Source organism: Ischnura elegans, chromosome 3 (genome assembly GCF_921293095.1).
Source record: "Ischnura elegans chromosome 3, ioIscEleg1.1, whole genome shotgun sequence".
Taxonomy (NCBI): Eukaryota; Metazoa; Arthropoda; class Insecta; order Odonata; family Coenagrionidae; genus Ischnura; species Ischnura elegans.
In genome coordinates this window covers 93,409,288-93,422,756 of record NC_060248.1, presented here as the reverse complement: position 1 = coordinate 93,422,756, position 13,469 = coordinate 93,409,288, and the positions used below count along the sequence as shown (strand labels likewise).

General features: G+C 42.1%; 1 protein-coding gene across 1 annotated transcript; it reads right to left on the bottom strand.

The window, feature by feature from the left end:
- Positions 1–4,754: 4,754 nt before the first annotated feature.
- LOC124156149 (calcium release-activated calcium channel protein 1-like) lies at positions 4,755–12,031 on the bottom strand. The gene is made up of 3 exons (XM_046530504.1): positions 11,878–12,031; positions 8,683–8,877; positions 4,755–5,515 (listed from the first exon to the last, which is right to left on the bottom strand). The coding sequence occupies exons 1-3, from the start codon at positions 11,932–11,934 to the stop codon at positions 4,985–4,987; spliced, it is 783 nt and encodes a 260-aa protein (XP_046386460.1). The 5' UTR covers positions 11,935–12,031; the 3' UTR covers positions 4,755–4,984.
- Positions 12,032–13,469: the final 1,438 nt, after the last annotated feature.

The window sequence follows — 13,469 nt, the reverse complement described above, 5'->3', positions numbered from 1 at the left end:
GATTATAACGTTACTCAACTGGGTAGAGTTTCCGACCATAGCTGGCATTTTCAGGGCTCAACGTATAAAAATATCGATGGTTGGTAGCTGCTATGGAATGAATGCTAGTGGAGACTACATGGCAAGAGAGCGGTCTCCTTTCGCTATCCGTTGTCTACCATCCTCTGCTTTCCTTCTTGTTCTTCTTTTTTGTCCCACCTACCCCGAAATTTGCCTCCTTTCATTTAAAATACGCTCTTAACTTTTGTATTGAAAATTTATTTTGAAAAAACCATTATAGTGGAGCTTGGATCATCCTAGTATTAAGACCACAAAATTTTTTCTATGGGAAAAGTGCTGCAAAGTAATTTACCTACTCTATAAACATCTACTTCGATCAAATAACTATTTTCATGCTCAGAAAAGATGCTACGCCTGCCATAAAGTATCTGTTTTCTATATAAGTTTCCTGCGTGATCCAATTGAACCGATGCGGACTGGCTTTGTTGTTCTGGAATCCAAGAGAACTGATAAAATATTTTAGGGTAAATGGAGTATGCCTTGGTAAAGTCAATACAGGAACAAATACGGCCACTTAGATAAGGAAAGGCTTTTTCTTCCAATAAACTTGGCTAAGGCGACGAAGGCAGCGTGGGTCTGAACATCGTGGTTCATCTCTATTTCTTTATCACAATAGGGTAGTTTCCTTCATCAAAGAAGACGAAAGGCATTGATTGCGATTCGTTACCCACCATTAGTGTATTCATAATACACAAATTATTTGGTTTTTGAAATACCGGTTTAGACGAATGGCTAAGGTCAAATTTTATCCTCATTTGAAAAAGGCCAAATTGGCGCCCATGCGATTCCACTCCACGTGACGTCACAGAGACCTAGTTTCTACACGAGAGGATAGGAGTTATACATCGTCTGAGGTTACCAATGCATGCATGAGGCACAGAGCTCAGGGAAACATGTCTTAATAATCACCTATTAAAACTGCCTAAGGTCGGAAAGTTTTCTTCGTTTGATAAGGTATCAATAAACCTTTTTTAAGCGAAGCGCTACCAGCCAGCAAGGTACTCAGCTACCCGCTAGCATCCTGCGTCCTATCAGCGCTCAGAGCCTCGATCAAGGTCACCTCACAAGGCAGGAGGGGGAACCAGGAATGCGTCGCACGGACTTTTTCCCATCATTCCTACTTACGCGTCGCGTTTTCGCGCGCTTGAAATTTTTCACTTTTCATTTAATCGCGAAAAATAGATATCGTCATTTAAAAATCTAAAAGCGTGAAATACGTACTCCAGGAGTAATAATCTTTCGATTTAGGCAATAAAAAAATAATAGGAAACCACCCTATTGCTGCGCGAAATGCAATGTCAAAATAGGTGTTATTTTCGAATCAATTACTATTAAATGCTACATTATCCTCCGATTGCTCAAAAAGCATCACCAAGCCGTATAAATAATTTATTATAATATATTTGTATTGTTCCTATTTTAGCTAATCATATAATATGATTGAATTACTCAAAATGTCACATTAAGAAAAATATAACGTTCATCAAACGTTTACTTACAATGCTACATGCATCCAAACTGACTTTTTTCGAGGTGTTCGATATTGTGTTCAATTTTGCGAGAATTTATCTAAACAGCATTAGTGCATAGATAATACCTTTTTGTTTAGATTAATAGAGCGGCAACATTTTCATATCAAAGCAGTATTTCATTTCTTTCCACCGGACAGTTCAGGAGAAATGCCGACTCCCGCTTTAGGAGGCCGCGACATAGGGTTAAACAAATGATAACGCATCAATATATTGCATAATTGAACGTGATATTTTTACCAAGCATTGATTGAAATATGTGTCATTTTATTCTGAGAATTTCATTGAAATCTGCTACAGTCGAGCGGGATATTCCGGATAACTTGACTTGAAATGACCATTGTCTCATGACGACTATTCCAGTGATGCTGCCCCACGTTGCATATGTCTCTCGTGAGTGTTTCGGCAACGTGACTAATAAATTGTTTCTTAAAATTAAGTTGTAAATTTTGAATGCTAAGGAATTTATTAATCCCCCTGGATTCGATTTTAAAGGTTATCCAAAGATTACTCGATTGGTCCATCCTTCCATAGGCTGTTGGTGAAGTTAATGCAGAATCTCTAAATTGCTGCTTTCATTTTAAAATATTTGGGAACTTCACTGAGGAATAGCCGGTGTTCCATAAATCGAATTATGTTTGAGAGTGTACTGCAGTGTTTATATTCCTTAATGGCCTTAAAACGGTGCGTTTGAACACATCGCATCATACGTGGCGAATCAAACTTGGAGGAGTTTCATGTAATGACGGGGACAATATATTACCTATACTTAGAGGAAACCAATAAATTTGCTGAGGAAATACGTTACTTGCCCGATATCCAAATGGATTGAAATAAGAGACATGAACAGGAATGAGAGATGTACAAGACCAATTTCTTAATGCATATTTTAATTAAAATATTCGCTGTAAGGCAGAGCTGTCTCCGCTCTGCCTTAAAGCGAATACCTTATTACCTTTCTGGGATATCCATTTTCTTTGCCTAAGCAGAAGTATGTGAAGAACCTTAGGCAAACTAACGTTTCAGAAGTCATTAATTACAGTCTCAAGTGTATGCTATTTAGAAAAATATAATAAAATGCGAATAATGATGTTTTATCTCAACCTTAATGTGATTTAATGCTATGCAATGCAATTTAGTGTTGTAAATATGAGAACCTATCACCATAAGAACACTTTTGAAATATTTTACTTGAAGTGCTTAGCATTTATATGCATAGTAGATTCATACTAGTAAGAAGTATAGTGTTTATACCATGACAACAGTGATAAAAAAATAAATTATGTGCCTTAAAGTAAGTACAGTCTGCCTTCTGGATCAATTTTGGACTTTTTTTCACTCATCCTCCCGATAAAATAATTCTTAGGCGACTTGCAATTGCAGAATCAAGAGTAAGGCACATATTTTGTAATCTTCAGAACATTTTTTTAATTTTGTGAAAATTAAATCTTTTCGCTATGCTTTCACACTATAAATATCTTACGACGAAAATAATCATCTCGAGGAGTGGGTTTCGTAAATATTCATCGTTGACGTATATTTGTTGTAGAGAGACTAAGTATTATAATTAGTTCACTTAATGTAGAATAGACTTAGTTACTGAGCACAAACTGTTACTAAGTCTTCAGGTCCTCATGTTGGTGCCAGAATTCACATTTTTGCACATTTTTGTGAGTTCATTCACATTCATATCACATGGCTTGCTGTCTTGAGTATTTTCAAGTGATGGAAAGATAACTATGCCCCACCTCATGGAGAACTTTCTTCATTCCTTCTGCCATCTTGCATAATTTATTCTAGCATATTCTTAGTGGAAAAATTCTAATGAGACGTCAGAATCGCTGGAAATGAAGAAGACAAGCAATATAAAAGTACATACTATACGTAACAACTTATTGCGTACTTACAATTAGTAGTTTTCTTTAATGAGCGCATAGCAAGGATTCGGAGTGCCAAAAATCATAAGCCTCCCCTTAGCAGTACCTCATAGCTAACATGGGCAATCTAACAGGTAGGGTGCCGACACCGAAAACTAGTCCATATTTGGGTGCCAACGCCGAATTTGCTGAAAATAAGGTCATGTAAGTATCAGGGTATATTTCAATACACGATGCATACTCGATATTTAACCTTAGTTTTGCCCTTCTTAATTCTTTGGATTCAATTTTTAATCGCTCATGATCCACTCGTAAAATGGAGACCATCGGCGTGGATGCAGGACGCCGCAAAAATTACGCCCTGATGCCGCCACCTATGACTTTTTATTATCAGCGCACATGTCTGCTTCAACTCTGTAATTGGGTGTACGAGACAAGTCGAGGACTTATTCTTATCCGTCTGATGGGACGATTAACAGCGGTCCATTTGCCGTCTTCCGTTTAGAGCAAGCTAAGTTCGAATGCAATCTTCTTTCCCCATCCAAAAAAACTACCAATCGTGTCCAAAAGCCTCGTCCCCAACATGAAGGTCCAAATCGGGGGAGGCTGAATGGAGGAGATAATGACGATCCATGTGGAGATGTTTCCCTCATGTTAAACAACGGTCAAGGATGTGAGTTTTGGGGGAAATCAGATATTTAAGAAATGACGCATTGTCCCAACACTCAGGGAAGCCCAACTCTCCTCTCCACTGCTGCGCTGTACCACGATGCGGTTTCCGAGGCGTATCGAGCCACTTCAAATGCAAAATACACTGGTAAGTGATTCCTATCTATAGAAAAACTGTGGAGTATTCTTAATTATATCTCTTTAGAAAATTCTTTCATTTCTGTTGTAAAGCAAAGCTTGGTTTCGCTTATGGGTTTCTCCCGTCCCAATTCTTACGTTCGTATCCCAACCCTAAGGCCACGCGTCGTCGGGCTCCTTATCGCGGCGGCGATTCCCTACTTTGTTTCCCTCCTCGCATCCCCCCCCCCTGAGGAGTGCGGGCGTAAAAAGTCTCTAACTTACAGTCCAGAGTATTCCGATGACAGTTCAAAAGGATGGGCGTAGAACCCTGCGCCAGCACGGTTTGCAGCCAATCGCTGTCCCCCAAACGCACCTCACACGCTCGCCTAGTCATACAACGATGTCATAAGCACACGAAGCACTGAAACAAGCCTGAGCCAACAAGCCCTTTCTTCGAATCGCCTAGAAAGGATTCTTCCTTTAGGTCCTTCACGCTCGTCGTCCCTTCTGGTTCCTTTCTTAAGGGAAGCCTTTTTTTACATGTGAGATGGGCGTTTCCCTTTCTTACCTAGCAATCTTGGCCCCTACCCCTTCTTCCTGTCATTGGACAACTCTCGGAGGCCGGATTGTAAGTTTCCGGCCCTCAGGAGTACAACCCCGCGAGCCCGCCCTGAGTTACTCGATCCAACTGGTAGTGATACCCGGCACGGCTTCGACCACTCGACCGATTCACGCGAATGAATCGCCCGCCGCCGCGGCCGCGTCCAGCCTCTCTTTGATCTCCTCGACCTGCTTGAGTCCCATGGCGCGGACCTCGTAGGTGTGTCCCGCCAGGATGGAGTGGAAGCGGAAACAGAAGGCGGCGCAGAGGACGATGAAGGGTACCACGGCAGCGGAGCCGTAGGCGGCCGCGGGGATGGACACGTCCCAGAACTTGACCCAGGAGAGGAGCGAGACCTCGGTGAGGAACAGGAAGAGGCCGACCACGGTGGAGAAGATCCAGGCCGTCTCTATGAAGCCGCGCATGAGCTCGTGCGGGGACTCGGAAGGTTTGACGCCCCAGAGGGCCGGGTCCAGGCCGCTCGATTCCCACTCCTCCTGCTCGGCGCAGACGCTGTCGATGGAGGGCAGGATGTAGGTGGAGATCATGGTGGCGATCACGTGGACGGAGATGAGCACCGTTGTGTTCACGGCAAATAGCGTGAAGAGCCAGTCGGGACACTGAGTGGGGACCTGGACCTGGAGTTCCACCATGCACTCCTGCGGGAATAGGCCAAGGAGGAAAATTAAAGATTAATACTAGCTAATCAATAATAGAGAATTTTTTACTCCTGCGGGAATAGGCCAGGATTAAAATTAAAGATTAATACTAGCTAATAAATAATAGAGACTTTTTGACTTTGACAGTTGACCGGAATCAGCTGTCATGCCACAGAATGACCGGAATCAGCTGTCAAGCAATCTTCAGATGTATTGAAAAACATTGCCCCAATACTCAGGGAAACCTAACTCTACGGTCCTTTGCTGCGCTGCGGTTTCCGGAGCGTATCCGAAGTATGTTTCTCAATGTACCTGAAGATGACATGAAAGCTGAAACCGGTCGTTCTGTGGTAAAGAAACTGTAGAAGTCATAAAGTCTTTTCGCTGCTAATACGGAGCCCTTTCCACCTCGTCATAGCTTCCAATTTCGATTTAATTTCTAGCAAATCAAGTTTTCTTAACCCCAATAAGACGGAACGCAGAAGTAATGAAACAGTTAATTAAAACTTATTCTTGGAGAAAGTTTCTCTGTGGCCGTGATGGGTGGAAGGCAACTGCAGAAGAGGAGTCAATAGTAAAATCATTTGAAATATGGTTCTTTAGGAGAATTTGGAAGATAAAACGGATCGTCAGAATTAGTATATGAGAATTTTTATATATAGCTCCTATTGTGTGCCGTATTTTTCCGTTTTAATATTTAACTTTATGGCAATCATCACTTTGACCTTCTTCCTCTCTGGATATGCTCCTGTCAGAGTTTCATGCGTGTAATTGTTCACGGCGGCTCATGTGCGCTGGATTGAGCATATCTGTTTCGATAGATGACCACAACGCCTTTGACGGGAACTCTCTCAATGCCTTCTCAGAGAAGTTAAAGGAAACGAAAATCAGAAGTGACTCTAGAAGTCACTGACTTGGAATGGGAAGGCTAATGTGGTCTCCTCAGTAAAGAGAGGGGCTCTTTATTTGGACTATGATAGTTCAGGAGAAGCGGTGGGTGAATCGGCGTAGCTGCTAATCATCGCGCACGGGGCAAAATCCTGAAATGGAGAGCGTTAGGCTTCACTTGCGCCTCACTTGTACTCATGAAGAAAGATTGGTCTTAAGGGCTATTTTGTTTAATCTAATCATCATTAAATTAGCCTTTTTCGGTAGTAAATAAATCAATTGATTTATACTGATTCGACATTCATATCTTTTATTTGAGGTGCTCATAATGCCTTCTTAGCCTCTGTATCCTATGTCCCTCTTCTTTGTCTCAGATACTTCAGGTGTAGCCTTTCTGTATCAATTTTCTTTTACGTTTTTCCTAGGTATACTAATTCAGAGCCTTTCGAACTACATTAGTCGTCCGCAAAGGTTTTATCACGTATAAACTAGTTTCTTTTTTAGTATTCTTATTATTAGTAGCCTTTTTCATTTACGTTCCTTTACATTTTACCAAGCTATTATTAATTTCAGGAGCCTTTCGAGCCTGATTAGTCTTCCAAAAAGCTAATAATTACATAAAAACTCGTTTCTTCTTTTTCGGTAGCCATTTCGTGTAGTATTTGAAGAATTTCTTCAGTTTTTACTGTTTCAACCCATACCATTCTCAACATATGCCTTTGGTGTAATGGAGCCAGATGCCTAAGAATTAAATGCCGTATTCCCATATACTCTAAAGCCCCAAATCTCACGCGTGTTTAACTTCTCACTCCAAAGATAGGTTTCGAGGAGCCTCTTTCTTATTTGAAGAGTATTACTCCTGGAAGAAACTATGCTTTGTCAAAAGAACGTTTAAAGTATAACACACCTTTTATTTCATTACTTTCTTAGGAAGATTACGAAATATCACATTTAAGATTCTTATAGTTTTCACATACTATCATATACTATTTTGGTGAATTAAATTTTGACTGTGGATTCTATGGCGTACTTTGTGGAGCAGAAAAGTGGGCGCAGAAGAAAGTGGACTAGATAGGACTCGAGACGAACGAAATGTGGTTTGAGAGGAGAATGGAGAAAGTGATTTGCATTGGGAGAAAATTGCACGAGAAGGCGCTGGACATGGGTGGCGAGGAGATGAAGAAATGGTCACGAGAAGTCAGAGATTGTGGATGACTAGTGTGCCAGGGATGATGGAATTCTGACTCCATGGTATTGGGAAGGAAAACTGCATATCGATGGCAAAGTTCTAACAACACGTATCTCAAATTCGGCCGGTTTGAGACAGGTATCTTTAACAAAGTGTGATAGCATTAAAAAAATAAAATACAGGCAAAAAGAAACAACTCCTCGTTTGCAAATGAATGCTTCTTTTTCAGTTTCATGAACTTTTGGTTTTTAATTTCAGTCTACAATCAAAGATATTAATCGTTTTTTTTGCCCTCCTGAAAATTTGCTATTTTGAAGATACGTGTTGTTAGTACTAAGCCATTGATATGCTGATGATGTTTGTTGGACAGGGATGGGTAAGGAGAGAACTGGTTCCACGGAAGAGCAAACGGTATTAGGCTATGTAGACGGATACTCAATGTGAGGTTGGATGATCTGGAAAACTTATTTGATGCGTAGATTCATCCAAAGTGATAGTTCTCTAGAAAAATCTTCGATTTTTATCAATATTTTTTGTAACGTACCTTGTTATCCATAAATCCAAACGTACCAGTACGTAACTATCAAAATATTATTGAACCGTTGCTGAAAATAATGTTGGAATACATCACGTTAATTTACAGAGCCATATAAATAATCCAGGCCGTTAGAGACGGGGAAAAACGAATTTATATTAATTTCAGAAGGAAAAATGTTTCCGAAACAGATTTTTCGATGGCCTGGAGCAAACATGAACAGGGAGGAGAACAGGTGTTAACCCGCCGAGGGCAAAGCTGAGAGTGATGGGTTCGATTCCCGCCCGGTGGTGGAGTAATGACATCACGTTATTGATGAGTCACGTGTATTTGAAGGGTGTACTGACGTCGGCACTCAGATGGGGACATTTATCGAAGGATCGCCTTAGATGGCGAGATTGCCTTAGACATTCGAAAAACCAGTTTCAGAGATATTTTTACTTCAAGCAGCATTTCATTTTCCTGTCTTTGGACATTATCACTTTAGCCAATTAGGAACAATACATAATAATTCCGTTAGAGTCAGCGTGAATAATGGAATCTGTGTGGTATTACCAGCGCGAAGACGCAAAGGAGCGTGGAGGACACGACCGTCTCCTTCAGCTTGGCTCTGCTGGCGTGCATCCTTCTCCAGGAGAGGGTCTCACGAGTGTAGAGGCCGATGCCTTCGCTGTCTGCGTGTGATGACGTCGATTCCGTCCTCCCGTGCCCACGGTCCCCATCGCCTCGTGTCTCTCCGGAACGAGCCTCCTGCAAGGAATATATGAAATACAGTGGATACGAAACCCTAGGGCGGGCTCGCGGGGCTATTCTCCTGGGCCGAAGTCTGAAGCCTAAGCTTATCACCTCTGCACCACAGAAGGGGGAGCACAGGAAGGAAAAAGGAAGGAGGCGCCGCCGCGGACGCGGAGCCCGAAGACGCCTCCTGAGACGGGATAGGGAAGGAAGGGACGGGACGAGGAATCCCGCACCGTCACAAAGGCGGGCGGGTCCTACCACTAGCGAAACCAGGAAACCCATTACTGTGCCAGCGATTTTAGAGGATTATTCAATGAGGAAGAATAATCCAACGATCAAATCGCTAGATAATGCATGAAATACAGTGACACCTGCCCAAACGGCCCCCGCTGTACAGCGGTCTTTTGGCCCCTTGAACACATCGATTTTGGACGGCCGGTAAAATACCGGCCGATATTTTACCGGGGAAGCGCTGCTTGCACACACGCCGGATTTTCAACGGTCAAACGATAAGTTCCTATGAGTGAAGAGTTCTCGGGATCATCACCGGGTCAGGAACTGCATAACTGCCGACGTTTCGATGCCCGACTAGGCCGTCTTGGCTGTGAGTGAGTAGAGTGATAAGTTGCTATGTTGTTGAGCCGGCGCCGGTTATCCACTGTGGCAATGGTCGGTAGCTAACCGGCATTTTACCAGTGCCGGAGTGTGGTCGGTACGTGTGCAACCTCCCATTTCCTCCCATTGTTCACCATCGGAATGTGGACAGCCGATATTTTACGGGCCGTCCAAAATCGGTGTGTGTGTAAGGGGCCTTCTGGGTCATTTATCCTTGGAACGAGCCTATTATTTTCGATACATTACACAGTATTTTTAAATATGATAAGTTATTAACCGAACATGCGGGGCCTATTTTATGTTGTCCGAGTCAAGCTATCCTAGAGGTAAACTATCGCGATTATTATGGTCCTTTATTGTGCGCGAAAAAAATTACATCTTAAATCTGTCGGTTCTGCTGTGTTTCCCTAAAGCTTATCCATGTGATAGTGTGTGCCATTATAATGAGGCTCTCCCAAATTATCTTGAGCATCAGGCACAAAGCATATAATATCCCATATCATTTTTTTAAATCTAGGCTTTTAAATACAAAATTGCGCTTTCTCCAGAGATTTTTCAGAATATCTTTCCTATGAGTCAGACGCTATCTTGGAATCCTCAAGCATTTGATATACCTCACATTTATAGGCACCGGAAAAGTTTACCACTAATGCCATTGAGAAATACTTCAAAACAATTTTCCGCGAATAATGCTTTGCACCTCAATAGGTGGTTAAGTGTCATCAAATCAAGAAGCCGCTTGACCTCTGCGCTCAAATACATCGCAGGGAAAGGCTACAAAGAGGCCGTCACTCGGAAACTTCAATGGGTGTTGATGGGACGTGACAAGAAAGAGCGTGTAATGGCCGAAGGAGGATCGAAACTGACAACCAGCATAATTCCCTCCCGCAAAGCTTTCAGTTCGGCACCCATCGTGGCCCCCGTGAAATAGAGCCTAGAGAATCAGGGGTGCATTATGGGTAGGGGCACCAGGGGCCGTAATGTAAAGATGATAATCACTGAGGTAGCTCTCCGGTTCAAGTTTTTATTTCACCAGATCAATGAACATCGTTTAGAGAAGTGGAGAATTTCTAAAACCTACTTGTCTTAGCCGACGCATTATGGCTAACAAGGGGAGACCATGTGCCATAGAGTTTATATTACTAGTGTAGAGTATTTATGCTACGTACCTTGCCACGCCTTTTTCAATGCCATTTTTTATAGCATTCGGAATGACGAAAGCTTCTCGGAATGGGTAGCGCTTTCAAATGGGCCTTTGTTTGGCTGTAATTAATTATTTTTCATGATGTGCGTTTAACATGCCTTACATAATTTAAAAATAATAGTTTCCTTTCTGCGAGGTGTGTTAGTGTAAAGGGTAGCGTCGTGAACTCTAAATAGATAGAGGTGTTTCAAGTGAAGAACCATCCCCACGCGTAAAATAACGACCAGTATCCACCCTTGCTAGGAATACTGAACGGAGTCTTACCTCTCTATGGGTGTGATTTCTTTTGAGATATTTCCCATGTAAAATAAATTGATGAATTTTCATAAATTGATTGACCCCATAAATTGATGAATTTTCAAAACATACCTAAATTCGTCACCAAATTAACCGACTCAGAAAGTAATCGGAGAGGGTCTGGGTTGACAGGTACTATGTTGTTTGAATCGCATGGAATGACCCGATTTGAAATTCGTCATATGCGACTTAACATAGTCGCGATAGTGCGACCCTGACCTAATGTCTGGTTTACGTAAGAACGCTCAGTGTTGTGATAATAACTCAAAAACGTTATCTCGCATGTATCGACAAAGAAGTGTCCCAAGAGTTCCTTAACACTTCGTGATGGCAGAGGTGGAAAACTTTTAAAAAAAAATTTAATTTTTTCTGGGTTATTCGTCAGTTGGCTTGTAGACTACAGTTTCGCTGGGTAACCTGCAAGCGTCTTCAGGTCGAAAGTAAAACTGTTGTCCTCAAGCCAACTGACGCGAAAGAAAACTCGGGAAAATGCAGAGATGAAACCATAATCGCGGAAACCTTCATTTTAATGTGAAATTTTTACGTCTTAGAAATTACGACGGTGCAATTATCTTATTTTAGATACAGGCAATTTTGACACAGAACCCTGAACATTTCAGGATGATATCTTTAATGAGCAAAATTCACTAACCCTTGATTAACTTTGTGGTATTCCGTTACAAGTTTTCCTGGAAATCACACAATTACTTTTACCACTTCTTTTTTACAGAGCGCGACCCGGGTTTCAATGAATTATCATCATCTTCAGGGCAGCATATCTTTAATGTTTTAAATGAGAAATTAGTCGCGAGAAAAGAATGGTCTAACAGAGTAAAGCGTTCTCTTCAAGCGTTCCACCTGTTTGTTCTGGGAACTGAGTGGATGCGTTCCCTCACCTTGTTTGTTGCCGAGGTCCTGTGCCTTAGGTCGCCGTGGCCCCATCTCATTTCCATCCCTTCACCATCGGTGTCTCGTCTTCTGCTGTCGGGGGCCTGCGGAGCATAAGAAGGGAATTCAGACTACAGGCTAGGCTCTAGGCCTGTGCGCCGACTGTAGAATTCGTCCGGAGCTCAGAGGAAATGCAAGAGACTCCCGATTTACGATGGGTTCGACATTCTGCATACGATCTGAGCTGATTTTGCGAACGTTTTCTCAAATGTCGAATTTCGCCGATTTTGGTGGTTAAAAACGTTTTGGGCTACGTCACTACGTCAATTTTTGGGTAGCCCCAACGTTTCCCCTACCGATTCTGGTAGTTTAATCAAGGGAATCTGATTTATATACGGTGATATGAATAAGATTCCCTTGAAAAAGCGACCAGCATTGGTCGGGAAACGTAGGGGTCGCCCAAACATTGGCGCGGTGACGTGGCTCAAAAAGTTTTTATCTGCCATGACGAGCTACCGCGAAAGTTTTCACGAAGGATTCTCCGATTTTGTTCCCACTCGCTCCAACGGGCACTCCTCAAATATGCAATTCTACTCCTTATTTGGTAATTAAACTATTTTTTAACATAGCAGCAAAATATGCTTGATGCTGATTTTTAAATTGGATCCTTGGCAGGAAATTATGCCGATTCGACATACGTTTGAAATCACCTCCGAAATGGGTAAATATTTTAAGCGAGAATCTGCTATATAATATACAGTATACGTACGAGTACGCGGATCAGTTTCTGCTCTTATGGCCAAAATTGAAATGGTAAAAAATGAAATCACTTTGGTAAAAAATTAAATGGCTCTATTTGGCTTATGACTATAGGTTTTGTTTTTACGTTATACGTTTAAATTTTAAAATTCCATTAAATTGAATGGTCCTGTAGAAGGAAAAGGGGAGCGTGGTAGAGCGCTTGGCTGCTGATCGAGAGGTCCTGGGATTTTATCCCAGGTGGCATCTTTGGTCACCACCGAATAAAATCCTTGAGAAGCGTGAGGTGGCCTAGGGGAGAGATTTTACCCTGAACGCGTGCTATTCACAAATATGTGGCGCAGTCTGGGGTGAGCTCTACCCTCACCCATCCAAACCGAACCGCGGATTAAATCACTGGCAAAATTGTCGCAGACGGGATTCAAAATTGGGACCTAGGAAAGACAAGCGAATACCGTAGCCACTGGACCACCGAAAATCGCATCGTATCATTGTTCTGATGGGACGAATTTGACATCTCACGGCTATGCGTTCTCGCATGCGTTCTGGCAATTCACGGCTTTACGCGACGAAATTTTGACTGCGACTTCGTGTACACGTCAGATTGTGCAATCAAGTGTCCCGTGTAAAAAGGCTTTCAAGGTTTGCTAAAATCGATTTCACGATTGGTATGCGGTCTACTCTGTGATTAGAGGGATATTTTTCTTGCAAGGTCTCTTGGTTAGTTAAGTTTTACTTACACCACTACTTTTTTCACAAAAAGTGACCCGGTTTTCGATGAGTAACCGTCATCATCAGGGGTAAATGATTATGTATTTATATTATTATTATTGTAACCTAG